The 13069-nt window shown below is 33.0% G+C and overlaps 3 protein-coding genes across 4 annotated transcripts; 1 reads left to right on the top strand and 2 right to left on the bottom strand.

Moving 5' to 3' along the window:
- Positions 1-357: 357 nt before the first annotated feature.
- Positions 358-2270, bottom strand: sesB (stress-sensitive B). Its single transcript, XM_068770003.1, has one exon. It carries the CDS (start codon positions 2029-2031, stop codon positions 1129-1131), a length of 903 nt encoding a protein of 300 aa, XP_068626104.1. The 5' UTR covers positions 2032-2270; the 3' UTR covers positions 358-1128.
- Positions 2271-3089: 819 nt separating this feature from the next.
- LOC137926319 (transcription initiation factor TFIID subunit 10-like) lies at positions 3090-5522 on the top strand. Of its 2 annotated transcripts, XM_068769919.1 has the most exons (3): positions 3090-3160; positions 3227-3390; positions 5037-5522. In XM_068769919.1, the coding sequence occupies exons 2-3, from the start codon at positions 3236-3238 to the stop codon at positions 5254-5256; spliced, it is 375 nt and encodes a 124-aa protein (XP_068626020.1). In that variant the 5' UTR covers positions 3090-3160; positions 3227-3235; the 3' UTR covers positions 5257-5522. The 2 variants fall into 2 exon arrangements, with proteins under 2 accessions (XP_068626020.1, XP_068626021.1); XM_068769920.1 differs by lacking the exon at positions 3090-3160 and having other exon boundaries at positions 3171-3390.
- Positions 5523-9581: 4059 nt separating this feature from the next.
- On the bottom strand, positions 9582-11864 carry LOC137926345 (peroxynitrite isomerase THAP4-like). The gene is made up of 2 exons (XM_068769948.1): positions 11641-11864; positions 9582-10031 (listed from the first exon to the last, which is right to left on the bottom strand). Exons 1-2 carry the CDS (start codon positions 11777-11779, stop codon positions 9673-9675), a joined length of 498 nt encoding a protein of 165 aa, XP_068626049.1. The 5' UTR covers positions 11780-11864; the 3' UTR covers positions 9582-9672.
- Positions 11865-13069: the final 1205 nt, after the last annotated feature.

Raw genomic sequence — 13069 nt, 5'->3', positions numbered from 1 at the left:
ACGTTTCCCGCCATTCATAGCGCGCCGTGCTGTGACGTCACCGACCGCCAACTGCCGACTTGCGCACTGCGGCACTCGATCCATATAACCTCACTTTTTTCATATTGCCAACGGCGTTCGATATTATTTATATAATTACCAGCCAGTAATAAATTTTTAAATAAAGTCACTTTATTATCTGTTATTATTTAACATATTATACTCTTTATGTGTTATTAATATGTTTTATCAGTAACGCCACTATGTCAGTGGATTACATAAGTATGCAAGATGGTTGTTGGGTTTATTTATGGGATTTTAAAACTAATAAGGGTTAATGCAATAGGTAACAATACAGATAAAGAAAACGACAATGTATTTTGTAACATTTCTATATTATAATCACTCGTTTCGTGTGAATTTTTCATCACAAAAAAACTCACACCCGAGGAGAAATTGATGAATTCACTTCGCATCCGGATTCTACTTAACTTTAACAGTAAACACTGAATGTTACCTAGTTACAATAGCCCATATGTTTGTCGATATTATTGAAACACTTTATTCAGAAGTGATTTTAATATTTTTACTAATCAGAACCACTCACACCGCATAGCACAAGAATCATTCTAAAACAGCCCGTTATATAACACCTTCATAATCACATGATTGTAGACAATTCAAAGCATACTGTAAAGCGTGACATAACAGTAAGGTTAGAATTGTTACATTTAAAATTATTTCAAAAAGAATAAGAAATCAATTCTGAATTCAAATAGTATCACAATTCACAACAGGACAGATTTGATTGAATGAAAAATAATCTTAACCTTGTACTCAAATAGACAGAGGTTACATAACATCACTGGCCGGGCCCGTGATCCACAGAAAAAAATAATTTAATTATACATTTGAATTTGGAACATTGTCCTTATTCCAAAGTACGACGCCCGAAAGCGATTACATAACATGAATTAACTAATTAATAAAACGACGCGTACTGGAATCCGTGTACAACACTTTATTTTACTAAAATAAGTTACTAATAGACGTTTGTTTGCTTCTAATAATACATGATTTTAAGGGAGCGGCTATAGTAGGTGATTCGGAATCACAATTGTAATAATGGTAACAACTCTTACGCTACGTTTAGAGGAGCTTCTTGATCTCGTCGTATAAGACGAGCACGAAGGCGCCACCGGTTCCTCTGAGGACGTTCGAGAAGGCGCCCTTGAAGAAGGCGGATGAGCCTTCGGTCTTGGCGATGGTGGCCCAGCAGTGGAGAGTGTTCTTGTACAGGATGTCGGCCTTGGCACGGCCAGACTGCATCATCATGCGCCTACGCACCGTGTCGAACGGATACGAGATGATACCGGCGACGGTGGTGACGGTCTGCGCGATGGCCCAGCTGATGACGATGGGAGTGTTCTTGGGGTCGGGCAACATGCCGCGAGCTGTGTCGTAGAATCCGAAGTAGGACGCACGGTAGATAATGATACCCTGGACGGATACCCCGAAGCCTCTGTAGAGACCGATCAGGCCATCAGACTTGAAGATCTTGGTGATGCAGTTGCCGAGGCCGGTGAACTCACGCTGGCCTTCGCCCTTGCCGACATCGGCGGCCAGACGGGTACGGGCGAAGTCCAAGGGGTAGACGAAGCACAGCGAGGTGGCACCAGCGGCACCGCCTGACGCCAAGTTACCGGCGAAGTAGCGCCAGAACTGGGTGTTCTTGTCTACACCACCGAGGAACACCTGCTTGTACTTGTCCTTGAAAGCGAAGTTGAGGGCTTGCGTGGGGAAATACCTGATGACGTTGGCGAGGTTTCCACGCCAGAACGAGAGCAGTCCCTGCTCCTTGGGAATGCGGACGAAGGCGTCGACGATACCCTTGTAGCGCTGGTCTTCGGCGATTTGCTTGCTGACGTGCTGCACCTGGAGGAGCAGTTTCACGCGCTCGATGGGTGCCACCGCGGTCTTGGAGACGGCGGCCGAGATACCACCGGCGAGGAAGTCCTTCGCGAACGCAACCGGATCGGCGAGGTTCGACATTTTGAATTAAGTTGGGCTCTTCTTACTGTGAATGCCTCGCGGCGTCGAAGTGAAGGTGGTAAGATTCACAAACGGAATGGCAAAATCACGAAACAAGAACTCCCGATTTATGTAATCAGGAGATATGCAGTTATTTCGTGATCTCGGGAGCACAGGGTGGGTGAGTGCCTTTTTGAAATTCGATCGATCACGTTCTCTCGCTGTTCTGGCTGGCGGAGCGGCGCAAAAGAAGGCAGGAAGGGGTAGATGTTGCCAACTTAGTGGCGAGATACCACGAGGCCAGTGTGCTATCTTCAAATACAAAATCTACCAAAATTGATAAAGATGTTTTTTATATTTTTGGTTAAAAATAAAAAGAAACTTATTAAGAAAAATGTTTAAAAATATTTAAAAGCATTTATTTTCTTAAATACACATAGAAAAATCTTAAAATAGTCAACAAAAATTGACATTAAAAACGACGGAAAACTAAATTACTTTATAAATTATCCATAGATAATTAAAATTACATAATTTTCATAAATGACTTATTATTAACAATATTAACCTCCTATCAAGTAAAAATAAAATAATTTTCTTTTACGTAACACTTTTTAAATACCATAAATGTGGACAGTCTTCACACATATGGTAACATTAGATTAGTAATTGGTTAGTGCGTTTGGATGAAGCTAATATTTTGAAAAAAGAATTCAATTACACTTTAATAACTTTTTATAAAGATACGTTAACAATAAACATAACATGAATAAAATACCAATAAGGAATTAGGCTGTTAACTTTAATGTGTTTTATGGTTTTATATGTTATGTTTTAACATTATTTTACAATAAATGTTTTGGATACAATTTAAACTAATAATTTTAATGTTACTAAAATAAAATTCACAATATTATGTAACATAAAGGTAAATAAATTTAATGGTATTTTACTTTTTATATGCCATAAAAACGCTTATCAATGTTGCCACTTAAGATAGCCACGTATTAACAAAATGCTGTGTCATAGCTATTGGAATGTTGGTAGTATTTAACTAAAAATAAATTCATATAATCTGTATAACAACTGACAGTTAATCGATTATTGTTCTGTGGATAACAATAAGGAATTACAATCGAGAATAGTCTGAGTAAGAATTTTGTATATAATTTGTTTATACGTTGTAAATAAGTATTTAACTATATTTTAATTACAGTTAATTGTTATGGTATTAACGACAGTCAGAATGGAGGACGATAATTGTGCCGGACATGCTTTGAACGATTTTCTTCTTCAACTTGAAAATTACAACCCATCAATCCCTGACTCCGTGGTCGCGTATTATCTGAATGCTTCTGGCTTCGAATCTCAAGATCATAGGTGGCTATAGCAATTTTATTATTAACGTAATTTTCTAATTAAGAACCATAACCGCAAAATAAATAACGTCCATGACCCCCCACTTGAAGGCTAAGAGCGTCATAGAATTATACCAATTTTACGTTTTAAATAACTGACAATTAACTAAGATTAAATCATTTATCCTATCATTTTATGCAAAAAATAACTAAAAGTTGTGCAAGTAATATTTTTTTAAATATACTTTAATAACCACAAAAATGGCTAAGTTATAACTTGAAAGTATGTAAGTACTAACTTATTAAAGCTGTAATACTCCTTAATGAGGCAGTAGACAATCAATTGTTAGGAATCTAAGCTGAATGATGTGTTATTTTGCCATGAATAGATTTGAAAAAGAATCAAAGTTACAGACACATGCTTTAATAATTGCCTATCTGAAGTTGTAGTAGGTATTAGACAGTGCCTATGCAACCATCGGTCATTGAAATGGAAAGCTTAAGGTGACTACAAGCTGGTAGATACATGGGTAGGCCCCCACTACCAATGGAAATCAAGGTCCAGTCGCTGGATGTGGGCAGCACAGGTCTAGTGGTCATCTATCAGCTGACATAATGATGATTTTATTTTTTGTCTAATGATAAATATGGGCTAGATCAGAGTTCCCCAAACTTTTTTGTGTCGTAGACCCCTTGCCATGTTTTTCCGTGTTGGGTAGACCCCCTACTTACCTGATATTGATTTCCTGTAAATTTCTAACTGTAGTGAAGTTTAATGTTAAAAACTTAAAGTAAAAACACAAGTTAATTTATACATTTATTAATTGAATTTAAATTAAAACTATTCAAAATAAAATGTTGTATCTGTTATGTAAAATATATGGAACATTAAATAATCATAAAAAAAAAACTATAAATAAAATAACATAAGCAATAAGTTCAAAATGTATTGCAACCACAAAGTGAATACCAACATCCTACAACTTACACAATTTTATAAACATATATAATAAATTTTTTACTTCATAGGTACTTTTATAAATAATGTAAATGTTTTGATATTATAAGATAGTATGATGTAAGTAAATAGATATTATCAGTGTATGTGTTGAGGTCCACAAATCCACTACTGTGGACCCAATTTTTTTATTCACTGATGTAGACCCCTTGCAGGTTGTCATAGACCCCTAGAAGTCGATATAGACCACTTTGGGAATCACTGGTCTAGATGGATATCTCCAGCTCATAATGACCATTGTGTTTGTTTAGAGGCAATAATATATTTACAATTATTGGAGATAGATACAATAGGAAAATAGCTAAAGTTAATGATAATATTTATTAATGTTCTTATATATTTATTGTTACTCTTTCATTGTTAATATACAGTGAATGTATGTAGTAGAGGAATTGAAAGTAATGTCATTTGTGTGGACATATTTAACAGAAAAAGGCTTTGTACTTCTAGAAGTTATTGACCCATCGCAATCAAATAAAAAAAAAATTTTCAGAGTGATGGCTTGCAGGATGATCAGAAATAGGTGTTAAAGATTTTTAATAACTATAGACATAAATATTTACCCCTTATTAAGATTTTTACTGCTATAACCAATTATACTGTATAAATTGTAAAAGAGTAAATATTAAATTGCCATGTAATAATTTCAGATTAATACGCCTAATTGCATTAGCTGCTCAAAAATTCCTGTCAGATATTGCCAATGATGCACTACAACACTGCAAGATGCGTACCTCCAGTCAGATAACTCAGAGCTCCAAGAACCAGAAGGGACCGAAGGAGAAGAAGTATGTTATGACCATGGATGACCTGGTGCCTGCACTCCAGGAGTACGGAATCACAGCGAAGAAGCCTCACTATTTTGTATGAGAGGGAATTTAGGCTAGTCAATGAATATTCTAATGTAAGGTACTCGCTCTAAATTTTAACATGTTCTATGTTGCTTCTGACACTATGAGACTGCAGGGCTTCCCAAAGGCTCAATGACCATTCAATTCTGACTAATTAGCTTCATCAATTAAACATTGGATGTTTAGATACATTTATATATAGCCTAACTTCTTTTGCTAAGAAATTGTGAAAAAGACAAAAGATTGTAATATTTTTGTTCTTTCTACCCACTTTCAAACTCGTTATATTGTGTCCTTAATTGATTGATGTCCCAGATTCTTGTTACACTTAAGCGCTTTCCATACTAAGCAAACCCATCTTTAAGTAAACATAAACATATATATCCAATTTTTTATGTTAATTTCGAATAGATACATTATTGAGTGTGTCTGAAAATTAATTCTAGACATAAAAGTTCTTTCCATACTAAGCAAACTCATAAACTAAGTAAACATGCATCTAAATATCCATTTTTGATGTTAATTATGAATAGGTAAATAATTATCTCTGTAACATAGTTGTAAATTACAATTATAAACATACATGTGGTAAAACATAATTGTGGGGATATATATATAAATCTGCGGTGACATGAGATTAACATATTTTTCTCAATATAATCAAACATACAGTTATATATCCATAACAATTATTATTGATTGCACAAGAATTGGTTTTAATATAGTAACAGAAATGTCAACATAAAAGTTAAAATATCAATGCGTTTAGTAGGAAGTAATTGAAGGTAGAGTGTATCTGGTAACCCAAAAACATTGGTCATATCCATGGACTCTGATAGCTGGCTAGCCCTTTTAGTGCCATATATTATCAATCTATACTAAAAATGCCAGTAAAAAAAGTGCATTTTTATAGATAATTTATATGAACAAGGAAAATATTCTCCATTTTTGTTACAATATGCCGATATTCATATTTTTTTCAACATTCTCTTCAGATTTTATACTATGATTATAGAAAAATATATTAAATACTACATACATAACAATAAAATTACAGAAAGTATTTTGAAAATGAAAAAGATTTATTTACAAACATGTTTTGTTCTGCAAACACCATGCAGTCCTATATTACATGTGGAGCAAATCATGTTGAATCTTTTTATTGCACTTCTATTCTTAAATCTGCATACCACAGACCCTGGCAATGTTTCCAAGCCAAAAGTCTATTTCGACAAAGTATATGATTCAGTTAAATTTTTTCCATCTAGCCATCTTTCTCTAGAGCACATATAACATTGGAATTATATTTCAGCCTTATTATTGGAATTTTGCTGATAAATTATATTTTAGTTTAGTAGTAACCAAAAGTGCATTATCAAAAAGAACACTGGCATTTTTCACAACTAGAGAAAAGTCCTATGGCACCTTGGCACTAAAAGATCTAGTATCTGCAGACACTCTGTTTGAATATAAGTTAGTATCTTTTGACATGTGGGAGCGTCTATTTTAACTAGATCATAGATTCTTAGATATTACAAAGGGTATTTTCCTGTAGACCACCTAGGACATTTTAACCATATTCAGAAAAGTTGATGTTTAATTGATTGCGGTATAAAATATACAGAATATAGAATAAACAAGTGTTTGCAAAGTAACTTGTTGGGTTTCTTAAAATATATCCCTGCATTTTAGTTCTTCACTATTGATAGTCGACAATATTTTGTTTATGACTTGGGAAACCCTCTTTTTTGTCCAAAGTTGACCAACATTGCGTCTCCCGTTGACTAATGGACTCATCTGGACCTCTGTTTATTGATGACCTAGATTATGAAGTTTTTAAGAGTGACATGCCCAGGAAAACCAATTGTTACTGGTTTTATTGGTAATTTAACTGTCAGTAATGGGGGTAGCTTCCTTCTATATTCTGTTTTGTTCATCATAGCTATATAAAACTTATTGTGCATGGAACTTTTAAATAGATGGGGTGGACTGGAGAACCATATTTGGGTACATATGTGAACACATTTGGTTAGATACTTCAGCGAAATATGTCATCAGGCCTTATGGTTCAGGAGTGAAAAGTGTGAACTAGAAGATGGACAGATGAAATAGTTAAGTTTGAATATGTCCAACTGTGGACATCTTCAGCTGACACAATGATTAACCCTTATTTAATGTAATATCTATATAGGTTGCAAGAATATAATGTAAAAATTACATACCGTAGAAATCAACCATAGTTCGCCACCATTTTGTACAAGTTTTCTGACTTATAACTCTTGGATTCTCTAGTTTCTCCTTTAATATGGTAAAGGCATAAGCATTTTTGAATATTTTCGTTTTAAGCTTGTGATCAAATGTAAATTTTTGTTTGATGGATGTAACATTAAAGTTTTAGAATCTAGATAGATAATGTGATTGTATGTGTAGCTGCAACTTGAACCTTCATATTTTATAGGCCCAATTACTGCTGTATTTCTAAAGTCCTCAGACTCCATTTTAGGAGAAGAGAAAGGTTCTATAGTAGTATCTGAACTCTATGGCTGTTCCATATGGAATGCTTGAATTTGTCAGTTACATGAATATACAGCTGCAGCATCATGAAAAGTTGGAATGTCCTGTTGAACTCTAGCTGTTGTTCGAAGTCTTTATTCTGGCAACAAGGCGGATATTTTGGAGCTGGTCAGAACTCGTGCGCTACCACCCCATATGAAGGTTCAAGTGGCAGCTACATATTAAAAAAATTAAGTGTAATTTGAATGAAATGAATGTAAAATGTATTTGCTGCATCATAAAGGTAAAATTGTGATTTTGTTATTTGTTTGTAAGTGAAAAGGTGAAGTGAATGTTTACTTTTGATATGATTAAAGTAATCCAAAATGTTTTATATGCCAGTTGTTTTATTTTCTTATTACTTCAACAATTATATCCTTCCAACTAAATAATACTGAAATGTGCAGAGAAAAGATATTTTTTTATGGATCCTGTTTTAGAGAGACAGTGTTTCCTGTGCTTTTAAGAAAATTTTGTTATTTGTGTTATGTCTTTTCCTTCTTAATATCATTTATTCGTTTTTATTGTTCACAATTTTTCGGATTTTTTCCTTATCCTTTCATTCATCACCCAACTTTCGTTGTCACTATGTTACATTTTGTTGTTTTGCTTTATTTTTATTTCTTTGCTTTATTCTTACATTTACATTCCTTAACCACTTCGGTACGAGGTGAATGCCCACACCTGAGTTTTACCTGCTGCCGTATTGAGCTTGTCATGTTATTTAGCACACTTGTGATGAGTGTTTTACATTACAAGCGGATACAAACTCTCGTTATATACCTATTATTATAACTGTAATTGCATAGATACGTTAAAATTTCTTGGTTGACGATTAAAGTCGACGTTCGGCAGCGCGAGTTCATATTACGGCTGTCGAGTAAACTCGACTGTGTGTATGGTTTTGTGATCGACAAGCGTCGCACCGAAGAGGTTAATAATATAATTTTTACTTTCCTATTTTCTGTAACATTTATTCATAGATTTAATTAATTAACTTGACTAGTATATAAACTTGTTCCTTTTAATGGTCTCTTATGACCCTTCTGCAGTACTCTAGAAATATTCCGCTGCCTTCCTCGTTGTTCATTAGTAACGCAATATTTCTTTGTTTATTTTTATTTTGTCACCTAAAAACGTATCCAGTATAATCTCATATAAACTATCAATTTATAAAACATACCGGGGGAATAAAAAGCTTTTATTTAAATAAAATTGTAGTACGTACTAAACCGAAACAATAAGAAAAACAACCACCCAAGATTGAGTGATGCACGATTAGAAAGCTGCGTATATAGCTACCTCATCAATTCCAGCTGCTATTGAAAAAACAGTGCCAAGTTTATCATACAAAATTTTAAGTACATTCGTTTTATGTTCTATGAAATCTTTGCTTTTTAACTATTTTATTTCTTTCATTCTAATATTTATTAAAAATAAAGTTTTATTAACTATTAATGTTTGTTACGTTATATACGGCTCGCCGAATTATTTTTTTAAATTTACGTTCTCATGTTCATTAAAAAGGTTATTCAACCCTGGTAAAATGTATATGTGCAACTATATGTTAAATCGTAATTAATGATATTGTAAAATTAACTGTAATGCACTATTGTTCCACACCTTCATCCATCAAGGCAAGGAGCCTTTACCTATATATATATATATATATATATATATGTATTAATTTCCTGTACCTCACTGAAATGAAATAAAAGGTTGGCATTACAAAAATACAGGTTGGGAATTAAAATTAAACATAGTTTATTTTATATATCTTATAATAAAAAAAAGTTACACATACACACCTATATATAACTAGGAACTATAATAATAAACATTAAAAACAGAAAGGTTAAACCAGCCCAAAAATGCATATAACTTACAATTTCCTTGTATAAATCGCTTTTAAATGTTCAGTTAAAGGATTATTATCTGTCTCCATATATAAAACTATTTGCAAAGTGTCAGGAGATAGAAGTTTTATTTCCCTTTTAAAACTTTTAACATATGGAGGCTTCGCAAAAGATGTCCGTGTTATATTTACAGTGGACAGGTGTATTTCTTTCTTTTCCTCATCAAACTGACCCTCTTCTAAAGACGCGAGTCCAAAATTATGACTGACTATGAACGCCAGTTGATTAGTCCCAGGATTGATGCGCAGGAATCCTCTCTCTTGGTGCATCGGAGTTCCTTTTTCTGGATTACGTGATACAGATATAAAGTTAAACATGGGTTGACCTGTAATATTAGAAATACATACATTAGTCAATATTTTATTTATATTACAATCAGATCTTTGTTGAAGTAGACATTTATGTGCAGTTGTGGAATTAGCAATTATTCTTAACATTATAAAAAGATCAGTGTAGTTACTTTATGGATAAGATGTTACTGGCTAGATGCTGATCTGCCAAGAATGCTCTTTTATTGATTTTGTGCTTATTTTCCATCAGGGTTGACCTTTATTTTGTCAATCCAACTCCATGAGGAATGTAGCAAGCTTGTTTATATTATTAGGGGGACCAGATGTTGCTTTCTAAAGTTAAATTCATGCGACTGCATTTTTAACAAGTTTTTATTTCTAACCAACAACATATTCACCTCCATTTTTAACAACCTTTTGGCGTCTAGTATACAAATGTTCAATGCCAGAGCGGTAACAAATCAATAGGTTTTTCTGTAAAATATGTCAACAGAAACAACATTAATTTTCGGTCCCCCTAATAAAAACAATAATAATTAATCAACTATCACTATCTGCTATATTTATTAATAGTAATAGCAATTAGTACCCCTTCAATGCACAATTGTATTTAATTTAGTATTGTTATTTAAAACTAATGTAAAATTATTGATATAACTAAATAAATCAATATTTATTTAAAAAAAAACCTTGTTCTAAAATATTTTTTAAGCCGCAGTAAAACTTGGGGACAAGTTGTATTAGATGTTTGTGATAATATTTACAAAAGCTTAGATTGTTTTGTCTCTTTTCAGATTATCACATTGAAAATCTTGTTTATTATACACAGATTTGTTTTTATCAAATCTGGATCATCCAGTGTTTTTCTGTTAACATACAAAAATAATTACAATAATTAAATTAAAAAGGTAAATAAAAAAAATGCGATAATGAAAACTGAAAATAAAAAAAATATTTTATTATAGGTCATTACTGTCCAAATGACTTTTATATTTATTTTACAAATAAGATCTGTGTATTGTTTATGACTCAAATACTAGAGATTCTCTAAATTATTTATGCACCAAAATTTAAATATTTATATAAAAAATAATAAAACACATATGAATACTAGAAATGAAAATAAACTCGTAACACCCAAATTTCATCTTAAAAAAGTTAACAAATCATTCAGAGGGACTCTTAGGTAAAAATAAAACTTGCACAAGATTTCTTAAACATTTCTTCTTAGTTTTAAATTTAAAATTAAAAGTATATTATTAAATAAATCTTATTATAGAAGCCGAGTTTTAGTGGATCGATATTTGTGGAACCTAGTTCGCGGACTTATTAGCGTTGATATTTTTATGTATAAATAAATTATAGTTAAATTCAATTTAAAAATTGCAACTGTTGAATTAATGGCCGACTCTTCTGCGTTAGATCAGCAATACTAACCCGAAGGTAACTTACGTTGAAAATATTTAACGATACAAAGTGCTTGCAAATACCCACTTAAAGAAATTTACAATTTGAAAGGCACTAAAGGCGTAAATGAGTAAAGCATATTAGTATAATATTTAATAAACAATATTAATGTGTTTTTAATTACAAATATATATAGAAATTATGATTTATTCACTGCACTTATATAACAAAACTTACCGATACATATAAATTCTAATTCTTCGTGATAATCGAATTCTTTTATGTTTGGAAACACGCCGTGACCCTGCTCGGTTACCCATCGTCCTGCTAGCCAGGATATAGGTTTAAGAGCTTCATGCAAATTTTCGGAAGCCATTTATATTGTAATTTAAATATTTTTAGGATTCAAATAAGAAATCAAAAAGTCTAATTTGAATTGACATGAATTGTCAACAGACAGCAAAACTTAAAGAAGCATTATCCATAGACATATTGAATATTCAGATAGAAAAGGATACATAAAAAGCTGTTTATTCGCGGAGTATATGTTCCATAAATAGGCCGCGAATACAGACACCGTGAATACGGAACGCTAGTTTATATGCGATTATAGGCGATAAGTTCCTAGGTGACAAAAAAAAAGAAATCAATGTAATTAAAGTTTTTTAACATTTAGATTAATCTTAAGGCTTAAACAATGCTTTACGAATTTTGGAAACTTCTTTTGCTTAACAGTTTTTAAAAGCTCCTTTCATTCCTTTTCTTCCATTCAGGCTGATTCAAAACAGTCGCATTAGCAATTTACCTCTTTCAAAAAAAATTCGTTCCATAGAAGGATCAATGTTCATAAAGAAATCGCAAAGTTAATTTGCCATTCGTAAACCTTTGCTGAGATTTTTCGAATCAAATTTAACGTTTCCAGGGCTTGTTGCCTGTTCTTCAACGGGCTGTGAATATAATATATCCTGCAAGTCGATTTCAGTCAAATCTTCATCTTGCGCATTCCAGTAGGATAAATACAACAAAGAATATAAGGTTGGATACCCATTGAAATCCTTTTATATGTATGTACTAATTAGATCCGTAAATGAAGAAATTTTTAGCCGAGAATATAGGAGTTGGTTTGCATTATTAATACGTGAGACAAATTGTTTAGCTTATTAAATCCAACTTTGAGAAAGAGATCACACGCCGAATCCAGCTGGGGGCTGCGATCGGGAGGCTTCAACACATGTCCTGTTCTAAAATACCTCAATGTCTGAAGACAATGCTTTTGACCAATGTGTATTGCCAGTGACGTCGTATAGATCCGAGACGTGGTCGCTTGAGTTGGATTTGATTCGAAGGCTCAAGGTCATCTAGAGAGCGATGAGATCCGCAGAACCAATATCACCGACGTAGCTCGAAAAATTGCTCTTCTGTTATGGCAGAGGGCGGGGTACTTCGCTCGTTCGTCGTTGGAGCAGACAGGTTCTTTAGTCGGCCAAATATAAAAACAGTTGCCGACCTGAATTCCCCCGCTATACTGTAAAGCTATTTAAATTTGTCACATAACATTCTCCATTGATGTTCTTACAGGATTGTGGAACGTAACAATTTAGTTTTATGGTTTTCTAAATTTGACATTAGAATGACATTTAAATTTAGTTAACCTAAACATGAAGTG

This window comes from Battus philenor, unplaced genomic scaffold, assembly GCF_028537555.1.
Source record: "Battus philenor isolate CCGP_79_NKW_IND1 unplaced genomic scaffold, ilBatPhil1.0.hap1 SCAF_29, whole genome shotgun sequence".
NCBI classification, from domain to species: domain Eukaryota; kingdom Metazoa; phylum Arthropoda; class Insecta; order Lepidoptera; family Papilionidae; genus Battus; species Battus philenor.
This window is presented reverse-complemented; position numbering and strand designations above follow the sequence as displayed.

Bases quoted from the DNA above. Each gene is read 5' to 3' on its own strand.
- LOC137926319 (XM_068769919.1), top strand. From the start codon at position 3,236: ATGGTATTAACGACAGTCAGAATGGAGGACGATAATTGTGCCGGACAT. The intron at 3,391-5,036 runs GTGGCTATAGCA...TAATAATTTCAG, and splicing joins TTCGAATCTCAAGATCATAG to ATTAATACGCCTAATTGCAT.
- sesB (XM_068770003.1), bottom strand. From the start codon at position 2,031: ATGTCGAACCTCGCCGATCCGGTTGCGTTCGCGAAGGACTTCCTCGCC.
- LOC137926345 (XM_068769948.1), bottom strand. From the start codon at position 11,779: ATGGCTTCCGAAAATTTGCATGAAGCTCTTAAACCTATATCCTGGCTA. The intron at 10,032-11,640 runs GTAAGTTTTGTT...CTAATATTACAG, and splicing joins ATTAGAATTTATATGTATCG to GTCAACCCATGTTTAACTTT.